Source organism: Trachemys scripta, chromosome 5, assembly GCF_013100865.1.
Source record: "Trachemys scripta elegans isolate TJP31775 chromosome 5, CAS_Tse_1.0, whole genome shotgun sequence".
NCBI lineage: Eukaryota > Metazoa > Chordata > Testudines > Emydidae > Trachemys > Trachemys scripta.
The window spans coordinates 55,180,234-55,198,837 of NC_048302.1; the positions used below are offsets into that span (position 1 = coordinate 55,180,234).

At 37.1% G+C, this 18,604-nt stretch overlaps 1 protein-coding gene across 4 annotated transcripts in view; it reads right to left on the reverse strand.

Moving 5' to 3' along the window:
• Window positions 1-3,840: 3,840 nt before the first annotated feature.
• Window positions 3,841-18,604, reverse strand: part of NR3C2 (nuclear receptor subfamily 3 group C member 2) — a 263,120-nt gene continuing 248,356 nt past the window's right edge. For all 4 annotated transcript variants that reach the window (XM_034772481.1, XM_034772478.1, XM_034772480.1 and 1 more), the window contains exons 8-9: window positions 16,993-17,150; window positions 3,841-7,494 (exon numbers count right to left, since the gene is read on the reverse strand). In XM_034772481.1, coding sequence (XP_034628372.1) covers window positions 7,339-7,494; window positions 16,993-17,150 — 314 coding nt within the window. In that variant the 3' untranslated portion in view covers window positions 3,841-7,338. The remainder of the gene's footprint in view (window positions 7,495-16,992; window positions 17,151-18,604) is intronic.

Below are 18,604 nucleotides of genomic sequence, written 5' to 3' on the forward strand. Positions count from 1 at the left end.
AAATTTATTTGAGCATAAGCTTTTGTGGGCTACAACCCACTTCATCGGATGCATAGACTAGAACACACAGAAAGAAGATATTTATACATACAGAGAACATGAAAAAGTGGGAGTAGCCATACCAACTGTAAGAGGCCAATCAATTGAGATGAGCTATCATCAGCAGGAGAGAGAAAAAAACCTTTGAAGTGATAATCGAGATGACTCATAGAAGGTGTGAGGAAATAGATTCAATTAGTGTAATGATCCAACCATTCCCAGTCTCTGTTAAAACCTAAGTTAATTGTATCTAATTTGCATATTAATTCAAGTTCAGCAGTCTCTCTTTGGAGTCTGTTTTTGAAGTTTTTTTGTTGCAAAATTGCCACCTTCAGGTCTGTCACTGAGTGGTTAGAGAGACTGAAGTGTTCTCCCACTGGTTTTTGAGTATTATGATTTCTGATGTCAGATTTGTGTCCATTTATTCCTTTGGGAAGAGACTGTCCGGTTTGGCCAATGTATATGGCAGAGGGGCATTGCTGGCACATGATGGCATATATCACCAGTGGGAGAACACTAATTGAATCTATTTCCTCATGTTAAAATATCCTCACACCTTCTATGGGTCATCTCGATTATCACGTCAAAGGTTTTTTTCTCTCTCCTGCTGATGATAGCTCCTCTCAATTGATTGGCCTCTTACAGTTGGTATGGCTACTTCCACCTTTTCATGTTCTCTGTATGTATAAATATCTTCTTTCTGTGTGTTCCATTCTATGCATCCGAAGAAGTGGGCTGTAGTCCACGAAAGCTTATGCTCAAATAAATTTGTTAGTGTCTAAGGTGCCACAAGTACTCCTGTTCTTTTTGCGGATACAGACTAACACGGCTGCTACTCTGAACTCTGATTAATGCTGAGAGACGCCTATGAAGTATTGGTAGCTCTTGGTAACAAGAGTGGTAGCCCTGCTGTATGTGTTGTCCCCTCTCTCCATCCATCTTGTGCAGTATTTCAGAAAATCAGTGTTAGGACATCATGCATCAAAGAAACAAAGAATAGTGAAAGTTAGAAGATATATAAGGAAGACTTCTCCCAAGCACATAATATGCATGCCTCTTTTCCTGGAAGCATGGGGCCTAGCTCTCAGCTCTTTGAATCTAATTCCTTCTTTCCCTCCAAGACCTGCTGAATGACAATGTTGACTCCAATGACAAGAATAGGGAGAGTCATCTATGAGTGTGCTGCTATTTAGCTTTTCAGTGGTTATCCTGCACCAATTGCCAGTGCCAGAAGGAAGCTTGGAGAGCACTTTCCAGGGCAGTCTATGCTAATTGTGCTGATCCTCACTGGAAGATGAAGTGTTCAAGGGATCCTACCCCGATTGGGCAAGCTGACACCTCTGCCTCTGAGGCCTTTTACTCCCTTCTCCCAAGAGATTTGATTCTAGGTTCGTATACTTAATTGTGGTGTGGGGTTTGGGTTCCACGTTGCTTTATTTCAGCTCTGCATCAGCCATTGCAGCCTAATTTCTGGCTTGCTGCTGTCTCCTCCTCCTTCCCATAGCCATAAGTAAGTAATAGCCCTTCTGCCCCTTTGTTTCCCACTTTCTCTCTCTCTGGTAGTTGAGTGAAAGCCTTTCTTCTCCACTCCAGAGATTCTGCCACTCTCAGGTTTTCCGCACTGCAGTAGTTTTCACTTCTTTTTAGCAAAGCCTTGCTGGGTTCTTAGCCGCTAGTTCCTCTCTAGTGTTGTAGCATGGGCACTGGCAGTGCTCCAGCTAGAGTCCTAGTTAGCTTATCCTCCTCTCCTGTCAGGTGGGTGAAAGTTCTGTCTCACACACACTAACCACCCTTGTTTCTTTTACTTAGAGGACAACACTGGTCTGAGAGGGTCCCAATGACTGTGAATCAGATGGAATTAGCTTTATGCTCTGTTCTTTTTGTTCTCACCAGCAAGTGTAAGTGCCTGGACCCTAGGCCAAACAATGCATGCAGGAGCTAGGATTCCAGGGCCCCTTGATCAGCAGGATCTTCAGTATATGACAGTAATTAGACAAGGTTCTTCTCTTCTCCCCTGCTGGCAGGCTCTTGCTCCATTATTCTGCCTTGGCTCTAGAAGTTCAGGCTCAGTAGAAACTTCTGTGCTTAACTCTACTCAGAGGCTTGAGAAAATCATTCTTCTTACTGCTTTTCATGGCAGGTTTCCCTCTAATTTTCTCTCTCGTGCATTCTTGCTCACATACAGCAGAGGATTCGCTGCAGAGCTTTCAGAACTTGGCTACATAACTGGAACTGAAATAATCAAACTGGTTGTAATTCATATATTTAGTTACTTCAGTGCAAGTCTGTGTGCACACAATGTGTGCTCTGTTTTAACATAAGTCTATACTCACTTACATAATCCAAAAGAAGAGTGCCCTATTTCGAGATTAAGTGACCACACACAGGCTAGCCCTGAAATAACGAAAGGGGAGAATGACTGCTGATTTTCTGTTACTGTGTAGACAAGCCCTGCCTTTCCATGCTGGTGCATTGCTCTTAGCTTCAGCGTGTGGGTCTCTATAATTTCACCATGCAGATAACTGAGGTCCCCTTAACTCACACACACACACTCACTCTCTTTGGTACCCTTCCCACCCATGCCTGCTGTCCCAGTCTCAGCTGCATTGTCTAATTAAACAGCAAGGCTGCAGCTGTCCCAGTGCTGAACTGGGTTAGGATTAATTTACCTATGTGCCATATAATAAACCATGCTAAATATGGCTTGACATGGTTTTCTGAAATACAGTACGTCCTGGTCTACACGTGCAGTAAAACAATGTTCAGCACGGAGTCACTCTTGTTGATATTTGTCACTAAAGGTAAATTTTGTTTGCTGTTTAAAAGTAGAGGTAGGACACTTCCCAGTCACCCAAAATGTTAAATAAATGGGAATTAAGGGGAGAGAATTGTACATTTCTTTTTCATGTTTGTATTGACCACAATACCCCAAAACACTCCATAAAGCTTTTACTTCCATCTCAGACACCCAAAACCAGCACCGAGTTCCGGCACCTCTAGACTTGCCGCATCAGTTACAAATTAAGCACTGCCCATAACCTAACTTCATCAAACTGGTTCTCCAAAACACACAACCTTAACAGATCAACACATTTGACTGTCACACCGTTCAAGCATTTTGGGAAGAGGCTTGTTATTTTGCCTTTCCACTCGTGAGGTCACTATTATTCTTTTCTGCTGAATGAGTTTCAGAGATGTAGGGCAGGATTAAGATTTCTTGGCACTGCTGCCTGAAATTCAGAGGATTAGAGTGCACGCTCCTAGCATTCTGAACTTGTGCAATCAATAGTGCAGTGGGGAAAAATTCTAATTACGTGGACAATAAAAGTAGCTGTTGGTTGTAGAAGAGTAGATTCCAAGTGAAGTTACAGGTAAGAGCCTAACTCCAGCTTTTATTGTGCTAAATCTTTTCATAGGCCATCATTTTGTCTGTCACTCATGTTTCTTTTGTATGAGACGTGCTTCGCCTTCCGTGTCAAACAGTCTCATGCCTGCTCCCCTGGAAAACACAGTTGCCCAACTTGCTTAAGCAAGTTCCCAAGGTAGAACCTGCTTCCGTCCTGGAGCCCCTGTCTTGTCAACAGGCACTGTGATGTGTGTGTGTTAGCGCTACCACAACCCACCCTTATAAAGAGGCTTGTGTAAAATAGATTTCAGTGTGCATGAAGAATTACAACAATCATGTAACATTGCAATTAGTTTCATGTTGTCTAAATAGATTGTTTGGAAGTGAACACAGGCTTGTTTCCAAGGAAATCAATGCACCATCCGCTAGTGAAGATTAAAGTGGCAAGGAATACTTGCAATCAAACCATTTTAATCCATGTATATTTGTACAATTTATATTAAAAAAAAGTGTACTTGCAGACATTAACAAAGACCAAACAATATTTTCTATTTATTTAAAAAGCTTTAACCATACAGAAGCAAATCCCTAATTATAAATGCATCATTATGCATAGATTTTACTGTTTACACCATAGTGCTGACTGCTTTTATTTTTCATCCAAAAATCTATTTAAACTCCAAGAATTCTTAAACATTCCACTGACCTCAGAACTGCTGTCTATTTTATCAAGTCATTGACCTCCAGCTGAGAACATTGCTCTACAAAAAGAAAGTCAAATCTTTAACAATTAAAAGTGCATTAGTTGTAGATTGTTTTAAATTCATAAATGTTTATACAAGTCAGTGAAAACACCACCCTGTGAATTAGCTTGATTGTAAAGTATCTTTTTAATAAGAATTTGATATTGCAAACTTTAGCCTTTCTATTTTATTATGATCTAGTATTCCTGAAATACCTGCTGCAGTACATTAAAACTATTTTACATTTTTAAACGTGTATACAAAGTTCTTGTTGTATATCTCCATTCTTTCCTTGCAACAAAATTATTTAATGCAATCAGCATAAGCCCACTTTTAAAACAGACATTTTGAAATTTCATTGAGTTTATCTTATATTTTGCAGGAGACAAATGCCTATTTCATTCTAAACAACTTCAAAATACTTTCATTTCTTTGTTGTAGCTTAAAACAGTATTTTATATTTTTTGCTGTAGATTTGGTTAGTTAATGTGAGATGGCTATTCTGCTTAAGTGTTCTGGAGAAGAGAATACTGTCTCTTAAAACATCTGTATCCAATTATATCTATTGAATGATTTCTAGCAAAAAAAAAAAATCAATGAATGGTTTCATAAACAACAGGTGATTAAAGTAAAGGATTTATTGTAATCTTCTTACAGTTGTTTGCAAAGACAGACATACGTTTTTGCATAAAGATATAAATTGCTTTTTAAAACGAATTTAGTGTGTTTTTAATTATATGAAGTTTCTGTGAATTATGAATTGTACCAAACCAAGATTAAAAGCAATAAGGTACAAAAATAAGAGCAAACAGACAACAATTTGTACTGGGACAGGCATTTAACGGTGAAGTTTAGAATATGGCTTTGCTGTTTTAACCAAGCAAAGTTACTTAGAGATAGAAAAGGAGCTAGTAACTTCATTAATATAAAAAGTTGCTGCAGACTGTATTCACCCCAAACCTGGCTATTTCTGAAATTCCATTATCAGTACTTAAAGAAAAAAAAAAAAGTAAATGAAAGGATTTCTGACCATTTCTTTACTGTAAACAACCAGTCTGCATGCTGTGTATTTATCATGTTGGACATGTAGCTTTCATATTGCTGTGCAGGTCAGTTGATTGTATTTAAGGATCTACCTATGAATTAGACTTCCAAAATTGCAAATAATATATGTATGTATACATTTATATATACCGTAAGATCCCCCTCTCTGAATACAGCCTCTACAGATTACCCATTGCATAAGGCAGGTGTCATTTAAAAAGACAAGCAGTGTTGACTCTGTCTTGCATGTGCCAGAAGCACACCTCAGAGTTTTGAATCAGAAAGCGGGGTGGTAGGGGTTGAGTTTATTAGATTACCATTTATAAGAATGCTACATTCTGACTGGTCTAGGGACAGCTTTAGCTCAAAAATGTCACTCGCCCAGACAGACAATTTAGGAATCATGACTCTCTGAAAAATTATTCTATTCAAATTAGTATATAATAATAACAATGATGTTCAGAAAAGTTAATCTGGTCTCTATTCCACTCCAGAATTTTGTATTTATTTACAAATTGTGAAAGTCACCCGATGAAAGGTGCATCTTCATAGCTTTACACCAGAGGACATGGTTTTGAAAACTAAGATAGAAATGTTCACAGTGAAAGTATCTGTTTAGATGTAGGTCTGCTTACATTTTTACATTAATGTTTTGAATTTATAACTAACAACCCCACCAAGATAATCTGCCAGGATCAGCACCGTACCATTCATCCTTGCCACTCAAAATATATCTAGTATACTTACGGTAATAATCTGTATGTTCCCTTAACCATAATCGAAATTCACTCTCCTAAATCAGAGGTGACAACTGGACCTTTAAAAGGTTACATGTATTCAATAGTAAAAGGAATAACAAAGAATTTGGGAAACTTTAATTTTGAAAAAGGAAAAAAAAATGATTTAACATCCTATGATTTGCTTTTATCTCCTTGAGTAATCTGGAGTAGAGGGCAGAAACTCACCACATCATAAAGCTGGCAAAAGCTTTTGAGAGATGGTAATGTCTTGTTAAATGAAACCACCATAAAGCTGCAAACACCACATAGTGTAGTTTCCTACAGAAATATGAAGCAGTAATCCTAAAATGAGCTGAAGTCACATATACTTGCAAGCAGTAGACAAAAATGGAGAAAAATGTACCGAAAAATAGGCTTAAATACAACTGAAAAAGGTTGTGTGGTTATTTACAACAGATAGTGTAAAATGGTAAATTAGATATGATGCTAAAAAAGGCACAGCTTTCCCTTTCTTAAATACACTGTAAACGGTTCATTATGCATGCAGAACATTTCACTTTACAAAAAAAAAATTACCTTGTTTGTTTAGACAAAGATAGTACTTAAATAGTCTCCAGCAAAATAGAATTCTTTCAAAAATACTTTCCCATTCATCCTATTAACCATTAAAGATTTCTCTCATTTACAAAAGCTCCTTACACCTTATTTCAGGTCCTTCACAATTTATACATACAGCAATGTACAGTACAGCAAAAGACTGCGAAAAATTATTTGTAAAGCCAGCACAATAGATACTATAAACTGAAACTGAGGCATTTGTTTTAACATCTTATCCTTTTTAATTAAATAGTAAATGGACACTTAACACAGTGTATATCACCTATGATGGATAACATAGGATAACAAATGCCACAGGTGGGGATAACGAGTATTCCACACCAAATGTTCTGTTATTACTTTACACTTCAGGGTTTTTTTGTATATATTTTTTTACAAGAAAGGAATATTAATGCCCCATATTGACTTTACGTTTTATGTGCAAACCAGAGGGTAAGCTTTAAAAAGTTTGTATTAGTCCTTGAACCCTTTTAAAACAAGCAAACAATACCAGAAACTACATGGCATATTTAAAACTTCCATCTGTTAAAATATCAAAATCAAAGAGTTATTGACTAGATATGGCTTTTCATCCAGAGGAACAGGAACATTTTCTAAGTGTTGGGAGTAAGGGGGTAATTTTCACACATCTAGGTCTTGCCAAATCCGGATCAAATGTTTTCCAAACCCTTCACATGATTTTAGACTAGTCAGAGGCTGCTGAACAAGTGTAAATAGCAGGTTTAAAATGTGGTTTCTTGGGTCCTTCATGGGTGTGGAATAACACAAGGAAACTTAAGGCAAAGTTCTTCTATTAAGACATTTTCCATCACTTCCTGTGAAAGTACAGGGGCTTGGCATTTCCAGACTCCACCTTTGGTAACTGGTCACTGATGATTTCCACCAGCATGGCTGGAAACTCCACTTTCAGTGCCTGAGACTCTCGGAAGGTGTAGAAACAGAATTCTAACAAGTCACTAACAAGCTGAAATGCAAAAAAGCACACAGGATTATTAGAAAATGAATTGTGCCCACAAATAGACAATAACAGTACTTTGGAATATTATCAAGAAACATCAGCTCTAGTGATTATCTTTTTTCCCCCTGAAAATCAGCAAATGGGGAATGGAGTGAAACCAAGATACCATAGGTTTGACTTGCAGAGGTTCTGAGTAGCTGCACTTTTCTTTGACTTCACATACATGAAGATTTGATTAAGGGCAAAGGTGTATTTTCTATAAAACTGCAATTACAATTTTCCACATGGTCGTCTAGGTGAAAGTTGCATTTTACAACTCGTATTTCACAACGATCACAATACTTTAGCCAGCTCTGACCAGGGAGGGCAAGCATGGATAACCTTAGCATAGATCCCTCAAAGAGTGACTTTCTCTGGCTGCCATTTTGAAATCCCAATATAACAGGGCTCTCTTGAACATTTAAAAGAAGAGCAATTTAGGCTAGGATGCCAAAAGGCAGAGACAGCTGTCTATTATTTTGGCAATGAAAAAATATAGTACATCTCAAAGCACTGACCATGCTAATCTGACTGTCTCAAACTTCCTTTTTCACACAGATTTTTCTTCATTGCAGATTAGATTCTTCATTTTGGTTTATACTGGCATATGTGAATACTGTGGCCCCCTTCTTGTAATGTATTTAGCTCCATCTTTCAGACATTTTAAAATGGGATATTTTTCTCTGTCTCTTGCCATTCTATGATAGAAAATCACAAACTGCAATTTCTCTTTGCTATAGAAGAGAGGGGCTGGGGGGGTGGGCAACTAGAAAGCTAAAGATACAATTTATTAAATTGTGCATGCCCTTCTTATTACAAACAAATACTAGGTTATAGTAGTAATATCAGAAAAAGAAAGGCATTTCAAAAATAGCAACTGTCTAACAATCTCCTAAAGTCTTACAGTATGTTAAGTCATCTATGATTTCTGCCTTGGACTAACTGACATCACTTGTTAATGGTGTGGACAAAATCACAGAACAGATTTGGGCACATTGTGTTTGCCAGCAAACAAGAGACCTGAATCTTGATCTGAGTTAGCACATTTTCCCACTGCAGTTCATTAAATCATTGTTCCCCAGGGCCAGGCACATCTGGCTTTGTACATTCACCTATCTTCACTGCTCCATTGACTAAAAGCTACAGAATATTCCATTTAAAAAAACCTGTTTGTTAGAGCAACTTTAAAGTTACATGACTAAAAGTTATGCACGACTTAATTCTACTCCCGTATGTGCTTGCATTATGATAGACTTTAATTACATGATCAGAAATTTTCTCAAATACCATAACATATTGTGCAAATCTTATGTATGTTCAGATATACATTATTACTGTGTATAACTACTTATGCCATGCAGACCCAAGTAAAACAACATGGGGGAATAATCCTGCAGAGCCCTACATCATTTTTGAGCAGCTTGCACTACTTACTTATATTCCAAGTTTGTAAGAAAAAAAGGTGTATTATATTATATAATGTGAGAGAATACGTGATCATGTAATTAAAGACTCTATAGCATACATACACACACGTGGGAAGACTTAAGGTTGTGCATGTAATTTGCAGAGCCCTGACTCCTTCAGCAGGTTTTACACTGGGGCACTGCTGATTTTAGCCCATTTGACAGGTATTAGATCAATGGTCTGAATCTCACTTTCTCTTGTTTAATCATTTATGCCTGGGGTGTAAAATATTACTAAATCAGAATTTTCACTCACTTTGGAGGAGAGAGAGAGAAAATAATGTAACTTGGAACTGTTTTCACTCACTTTGTGGGGTGGAGGAGAGAGAGAGAGTGTGTGTGAGAGAGAGAGAGTGAGTGTGAGTGTGTGTGTGTGTGAGAGAGAGAGAATATAATACAACTTGGAACTGTGTTACTTTTCCAGCTAAATTCAGTGGGGCTGGGAGGGAAATAATACTAGGCATCACCTCTCCCTCTATGGACAGTGTGGAGAGATTGCTGGAGGGTCTGGGGATGGAGGGGAAGTGCCACAGAGATAGCTGAATCTTCCCTTCCACATGGAGGGCCCCTCCCTATGTTAATGCAGAACATTCAAATACCACACAGGATAAGACTCTGAATAGAATAGTAAAATGTGCCATGAGTTAAGCAAAGTATGTAATGTTCACAGTTCTTTTCAGAAAGCTGGATGTAAACTAACTAATTTGAGTAGCTATTAGCTGACTCAGTCACTTTTCAGCAAAATGATGTCTACCAGTAGGACGCTTGAAATACTGATTTTCAATACAATCCACACTGTATGCATCATGTGGGAAGTGCTTCTCACCAGGTGCATTTTCAGGCTACTAGGCTTTTGCTTGTAAGTGGGCATCTTTTTTTTTTTTTTACTCTGATTTTTTCCTGGGTTGGATTTATTTATTTTCTACTTGTGTTACAAGCCACCCCCTGGGTCATGGCTCCTCCTCCTTGTGAATAAAGTCTATTGTATATGTGAAACACACAACGCGAAATGACACAATGGAAAAGAAGAAAGGGCTTAAAGATAAAGGGATAATTAGAAGATTGCTGAACAAAGAAAATCTAATGAAAGGTCTGAGGTTTGAAATGTATCAACATGTTACTGTATATAGAAGTATGAACTTTCTCTAATTCTGTTTTCAATATTTTCATAATTGTCCTTGCAGATATGTAAGTAATTCTGCAAACAAAGGACAAACTTTACCAGCACAAGTCAATAAGGATCACTTTAATACCAGCTAGAACTTTGCAACGGATAATCGGGGAAGTGGGCTTGTGTTATGTATGCTCCATAAAGATGGTGAAAAACAGCTGATGAGCATTGAGCTAACAATTGAAAATTTTGTGGGTTCATTAAACAGAGATCATGTTACACCATCCTGATTTTATATATGTGTGTATGTATGTATACACACACATAAATACCTATCAGGTACACAAAAGTAACATGATGGATGTTTCTCTCTATTTCAAGAAAATATATACTGCTTTTTAATATACACACTTTGAAAAGTTGGAAGAAAGTTGTATAACTGCAAATAGTGTACAGAAAGACACAAAAAAAGGAAATAAAAAGTGAAGGCAACTAGGACCACACATCATACCTGTCTACTTCTCCCCCATACACAGACCAGAAGATACAACCTTAACTCTGCCCCTGCAGTGATGATGCCTTTCACCACCCTCTCTCACTCACATCTGAGCATGTATAGTTTCATGAAACTGAGCATAAATTATGAGTCATTGGTCAGTGGTGGTTAGGGTGGAATCTGCAGGAGGGGTGATAGAAGATTGGAATATCTATTAGAGATATCTATCATGCATAGAGGTTGTACTACTTAGTTGTCAAGTTTGTGTATCCAGAGGGGGGAGGTGAGGATATAAGCTGATTGACTTATTTTCATTTCCTTGCTTTTTAATGTACTAGATATATTTCTGCAGATGAACCTTAACTGCCACACAGCATGGTATTTTGTATATGTTTATAATTTAATCTGGGGACAAAAACTATAGTTGCACCTTTAATAATAAATGAGGGCAAACAATCATTAGAATGAACAGTCTTGTGAAGTTGTTCAGTCCCACCAATACAGATATGAACAATCTTAGTGAGAATACCATGGAAGTTGATCCTGCTCAAGGCAGGGAGTTGGGCTGGGTGACTTTAAGGAACTTTTCCAACTCTAGCATCTATGATTCTACAAAATGTTTGACTCTACTCTGGTTACCCCTAATCTCTATACTTAAAAATGCAAGAATCTTGTACAAAAGTGTGAATGTATATTCATTCTAGTGATAATGCTGGCATTTACACTTACAGATAGATACAAACACATCTCAACAATACTTTATCTGTAATTTAAAAATATAGTTTTTCCATCTCACAACTTTGAATTTTGTACTTAGGTGACAGAGGGGGAGAGACTGGGAGTCAGGTGGAGGGGAAATTGGGGTTTATACTAAGACTGGCTGGGCAAGGAGACTGGGATTGGGATGAGAAGCTTGAATAGTGGAGGCAGGCAAGGATAACTGGACTCTGACAAGGACCCTGAGGTGGGGAAGTGACAGGACAGGACTGGGCAGGGACAGGTTTGAGGGAATTAAGCAGAAGGAGTTAAACTCAGGGGAAATGGAAAGAAAAGTCCATGCCCAGTACAGCACACATCCCTGCCACAGAGTTCCTGTGTAACACACTCACTTAAACCAAACTTTTCAGAGGACCCCAGCCTCACTCAATGCACAGGATAAACCTGCTTGGGGGATGAAGTAGGGTTGTGTAGTAAAGGAGGCTGTTGCCTGTGGGACCCCTGATTCATTTGTTGCAGAAGTGAGAAGGTGTGTAAGAGGAAAAGAAAGGAAAGGAGATTCTCATAGTTAAGGCTGCCGTGGTTAAATTAATTCTATCCCTGCCTCTGCCACAGAGTTCCTGCTAGACAAGTCATTTAACTCCCCCATGCTGACTTAGATCCCCTTACATTGGGATTCACTCCAACTTGTATAAAAGGGAGTCTCTTTTGCAGTAACACACACACCAAAGAGCTGGAAGGCTTATGTTAAACTAGCCCCTTTCTTTAACTTACCCCTCTTACAGACCATCATTTAAATTACAGCAACTGAGATTTAGTGAGGTTTGAATTAAACTAAGGGAATGCAAGCAGCTATATATCATCACACTGTGCTGAGAATTTGTTGTTACATTTTATCCCATTTCCTCCCAAGGAAGCAGGAGTTTATAATGGAAGTGCTGATACCACCTCTACTAGAGCTATGTGAACGGCAACATTCTAATTAAGCAGTATGAATGAAGACACCACTGATTTCACAAATAGAGAGATCTTGGACAGAAATTATTTATTTTTACAACCATTAAGTGTTAAAAAACTATTAAATTACTAAAGAGTTACTTGGATGATAAGGTTTTGCTTGCTTAGCTGTGAGTATATAGAATAAATAATTTCTACTTCCTTCAAAATTCTTATTAGTTACACTCTTGCCAGAGGAAAAAATAAACAATAGATCACTCCTACGAATTATATGAAGTTGTTGTTTAGCTCACTTTGATAGAATGCAACAAACCTTGCTCCATAAGCACTCCTAAATAAATAAATAAAATAAAACCCAGGTGATGGTGCCTACATTGGGCATTTTATTATAAAGACGGAATTTATAATATTTACTTCAATGTCACCTAAACCACAGTAAGACATGAAAAGTTGCTATCCACATAATGAACTAACTATGCTGGCTTTTAAGAGTGATTTAATAATATACCTGGACAGAGATTCCCACTTTACCACATCAATCATTAATGAATAATTGTCATTTCTACCTAATTCATGAACAGGCAATGTGTTTCACAAAAAACACACTACATTTAAACATTTTTAAGACTAAAGTAGGCTTATTAAGATTCCTGCATCTTTATGTAACAACAATTACGGTCTCAATAACCAGTCTTCGCATCTGCACTCTATATTTAAGATCTGTGAAATTCGAAAGATTAATCCCCTATTAACTAAACTTCAATTTGTCATTATTTGTTTTTTCTACGAAACTCTCACCTATATTACTCTTCGAATTCAGAGAAATGAACATTATTCCATCACCAAAGACAACGCCGTTATAGTGGACTGCAAGCATGTGTGGAATTTTCATGGCAAATAGTCATCCAGATTTCAGCCTTATGATTTTCACCACAACCTTGTACATGCAGGAGTAACAAAAACTGCTTCAGGCTGCAAAGGTGCACATTACCACGCTGAGCTCTTTCCCTACACTGGCAAGATGAGCCAGTGCTTTCACTTAGAAATCTCTCTCAATCTCTGTCTATGGCATGAAATTTTACAGTCACTCCTTGACTCCTCTCAAAGTTTACCTACAGTATCATCATGATTATGACTACATCTATGGAAACCATGATTTCACAATCAACTTAACTAGAACATTAACAAATTCAAATAATGTAAGGCAGTGTTTGGGTAACAGCACAGAGTGAGTAATTTCTCCCTAGGATTAGTTACAATCCTACAATCAGGGACAAACACAAAGCCTCCGTGTTTTCATGGAAAGTAATTCTCCTGTGAATTCATGACACACTGTATTGTACCACCAATATCAGCTTTTTTCAGAGAAGTAAAATCTTTGTTCTCACAGCCTGAGCATATGGGAAGATCCACTTCAGCTGTACGTATTCCCTTCAGGAACCATAAATATTAATGATTCAGCAGCATGGTCCTTAAAGAGTTTATTTTTATCAGGCTGAAAATATCAACAAGCAAACAACAGTGCAATACTCATCACGCTATGCCAAAGGGTAGGTTCATGTTAGGGTTTAATGACGCTGCATCGAAACAAAAGTGCTTAGAACTGAAAGTCTGTTTAAATATCAGTCAGACTGAAACTGAACTCAACTTTTGTTTTGAGAACTGCTGAAACATACATTAAAGATTATCAAGATACAGCCCTTGCCCTCAAAGCAAACTTGCTCCAGGAGATGTTGAAAATCCAAATGAAAATTTTGATAGCATGTGTAATGCATCTGTTTCTTATGTTCCTGCATGCTAGTTGTCTGATCACACAGAGTGGTTCACCTAAAAACAAGAAGTGACTCTCACTCTCTTTCTCTCAAATACCCTTGGTCATTCCTGGGTATGACACTGAAATGCTTACCAATTTGGTTAGGAAGTGGAATCAACTAGCCTCACTGCATGATGGTTCTGAACAAACAATGCTGTTTAATGAAATCATTAGAAATTTGCTTATGACAGTCAAAATTGTTAAAAAGAAAATCCCTGAAAAAGGGAAATGAGGATTAACTACGTTGGTCACCACAACACTGATAAAACTGTGAGAGTGTATGATTGTTTTAATGTATTTCAGCTGTCTGATGCATATATCTTCACCTGAGCCGTTCAGGAATGACTTTGTTCTTTTGTTCTTCAGTTTTGTTTTCTGTGCTTGGAGGTTTTATGAGTCATTGCTTAAAATTGCTGATATTTTCAAATACTTTACTGCCTACCTGCTCTTCCTGAAAATTTCTTTTTTCCTCATCTCAGCACTTTTTTGTCTGCACATATTCTCACCACGTGGATGAAAGGCTGAAAGCACTGAGCAATGTAAAACCATCTCATTGGTTATTATGATATTCATATTATTTAAGCCAAATACAGTATCATTCAGTATTCAAATTTCTTATTTTATATAGTCCTTAAATAAAGGATATTTAAGAACGAGGTTAAAAAAAGCAAGTCTTAAGATATAAAGAGACTATATGATTGTGTGGCACTACACCCAGGTAAAGTAAACTCCACAAATGATGACATGCTGCCTTGCTCTAATGAAAAAGCTGGAGGCAGCAGCAGGACTGAATAAGCATGAATTCTAGAGAGGTCCCTTCAGGCTTGTGCTGCAAATGCCAATGCTGTATTTGCAGCAGGAATACAAACATGGGATTTCAGCTGTGGTTAGAGCAGTCACAGGACCAAGTATATTCTGATCCTTTAAAATTACATGGAATGAAAGTTAAAATTATACTGGTGACAGTTGAAAAGTATTGACCTGTACTGAGAATTCTGCGCGGGGAGTGGGGGGAGGAATTGCATCTGCATTTCCATGATCAGAGCTGAGAAATTCCACTCCACAGGGGAAAAGAGCAATTCTCATCTCTTGTCAACATTACTGTAAAATTATTCTGATGTGCTTTGTCTAAATTAATGTATCATTTGGCCAATTTTGATATTGAGATTAGTCTTCTTTTGGATTAACACACATCCTTGGGAACAATCTAAGCCAATTCAAGTAAAAAGTAAACTGTAAGGAGAAAAATAAACAAGTGCTTGTCTGGTAAGTTACAAAAAATAGCAGTGTTGGGCAGACAGCTGGCTGTTTTAAAGAGAATACTGACAGCAGGACCTTCTTTAAAAATCTCTTATTAGCTTGCTTATACTAAAATAAAATGTAATATAATAAAAATGGCATCATCCATTCTGATCCTTACTAAAAATTAAGTAGAATATCACAGCATTCTGAAGTGATTTGATCAAAACATTATAGGGCACAATACTAATGCAGTGTTTTGGGTGATTACTGTAGAATATTGTATTATTTTAAATAACTGTAGAATTCTGGTCAGCTATTACTTCCCATCCACACAATTCTCCTTATTAAAAAAAGTACAAAAGAATTACCAAATAAAACACAAACTCTATATTTCAGAAGACAATTATGTAACTTTCAATGAAATGTATGAAAAATATTACAAAAACAGGGGTCTGGGAGGAATGTATGAACTGCTGTGGAGATTCATATGTGAGCAACTTGCAAATGACTTTCTCTCATCACCCAGCCCATTCCTTCAAACCAAACAATAAAACATCCTTCACTGGCACAATGAACAAAACTGATCTCTAAAGAATGAGCTATTACTGCAGTACTAATAATATCCTTCTCCGCCCACTGAGATTGTAAATGATTTAATGAACAGAATAATATTTAAAAAATAATTCCATATGTACATTCTGTAAACAGACCTCAGGCTCTCTTACGGATTGACCTAAACTGCACTGCAGTACGTCCACAAAAATGAAAACTAAGACAAGTACAAAAGAGAGACATTTATATGCAGCTTCTACAATTAGGGCCCAACATTCAACATGCAACTCACAGCAAAATTATTTTTGTGCCATATCATGATAGAGTGAGGGTGTTTGCTTTCTTTTGCTATACAGTTTAAACAGGTTTTACTGATAGGTAACTGATGGTTACAAGGTAAACCTCTACATCACAAAATACCTTTGAAACAAAATGGAGGGATAGAAATAATTAAAATTCAATTAATGCTGGATTTGAAAGCTCAGCAAAACTTCAAGGTACCCAAGCTGACTCTAAACCATTAACAAATGTTTTAGAAAGATTGAGTTATGAGATTAGCAGTTGTAACAGGTCACATATTTGTTCAACAGTGAAGTAAACATTTTATTAACAAACCAGTTCTTAAATTACAAAAAGCGTGAAACTCTAATCCAACACCTTGCATTGTGAACTGACTCAGGGGTGTTCCTTAAGTTTTAACAACACACTGCATATTTTGCTAATCTTGCTCTCTGAAAAAATTGTTAACACCATTTATCTGCTGGTATAGGGCCAGATTCCAGTACTTTTACTCATATTGGGTAACACCTGACTCAACGAATAGTTCTGTTAACTTCAACATGACTATTCGTGGTCTGAGGTACTATTCACCTGAATAAAAGTATCAAAATCTGGCCCTTAAAGATTTTTATTTTCTAATTTTATGTGCAATTTTCCCCTAAATTTGTCCAGAAACTTCCAACAGACTCTTTAAAAACAGATTGCCTATTGTTTCCCTGCTGGTTAGTGTAATGAAAAATTACTAGATTACCTTAAGGGAAAGATTTTTTCTTTAATCCTTCTTAAAGATACCACCCTATATGCTATAAGATCCCTGATGGGTTATACTTACATCATGCATGGAGTCCAGAAGCTTAGTCAATTGGTAGAATCGTTGCCAGCTTTGTCCAGAGTTACTTGGACATTTAGTTACCATCTTCCTTAGTTCTTTGATGTAATTTGCCCTCATTTCTTCAAATGCAGCTTGGCTTTTGAGGCCATCCTTGGGAACTGCCAGTAAAATGACATCTTCGTATTAATATTCATTTTATTGAATATTCTTATATTATCTACATTATAAAGTTAATGGTTGAAGGATTATAGAAGTGTCTTTGTGTTGTGTGGGAACATCATAAACATTTTCAAATGATTCAAGAATCCTTTCCAGATCTGTGTATGTGGATTAGTATATGCAGAAGGGTTAAGTGGGGCAGGATAGCATCTTGAAAATACAGCACATACTAGCCACCCACTGAAATGATTTTTTTCATTTGACCTAAGCACAAAATGATAGCAGAGGGAGCAGGAATCTTTCTCTAGAATTGAGGACACTACATACCATCACTTGTCTGCTATACTATACTTGGGGGGAGGGGCAATGTACAACACATACTTGCAATTGCTTTGATATTGTACTGTACTCAAATTATAACTGCCAGGTGTGGTAAAGCTACATCAAATAACACATTTCTTAGGCAATCAAACAATGTCGGAAGGTTAGGACATTATTGAGCATGTGTGTGACATCTTAAAGAGAGCCATCATGCTAATGCAGAGCAAGAGTATTTTTTCTAAGTTCACATTCTGCTTAAAGATTTATGTCTGCAGTCTCAATGAAAGCTTTCTTCTTAACACCCAATTAAAATTCTCATCTGTACTAGTGAAGGGCCCATTTTTGAAATTCTACTGAGCATAAAGTAGAACCTCAGAGTTATGAACACTTGGGGTATGGAAGTTGTTCAGAACTCTCCAATATTGGTAACTCTGAACAAAACTTTATGGTTGTTCTTTCAAAAGTTGACAACGGAACTTGACTTAATACAGCTTTGAAACTTTACTATGCAGAAGAAAACAGTGCTTTTAATCGTCTTAATTTAAATGAAACAAGCACAGAAACAGTTTCCTTACCCTGTCAAATATTTTTGAACTTTCCATTTTTTTTTTAGTAGTTTACCTTTAAGCATTGTATTTGCTTTTTGCTTTTTTTGTCTCTGCTGCTGTCTGATTGCATATTTCTGGTTCCAGATGAGATGTGTGGTTGACCGGTCAGTTCGTGACTCTGAGGTTCTACTGTAGTACTGATTTCTCTGAGCAGTTTGACTGACTTCAGTGGAACTAGTCATGGTAACGAGCGTACCATTATTTATTTAGAAACTTCAATCAGATTATTCACTGTAATAGATACTACACCCAGTGGTAAATGTTTGTAGGATCAGACCAAAACTGAATCCTGGACCTGCCCTTGAAAAGGTTACTAATAACTCTCAACAATGTCATGATGTTTCAGTATTCACTAAGTTGTTTAGATATTGTTGAATCACGAAACAAATGTAAAATCTCGGATGTATTAACTCAGGTCTGCAACAAGAAAATTAAGTACTTCAGGTGCAGGAAGTGAGTTTATTTTCTAATAGTTAACTATGGTAGAGGATTACCTAGAACAGGTTTTTTTAAATGTGTGGATG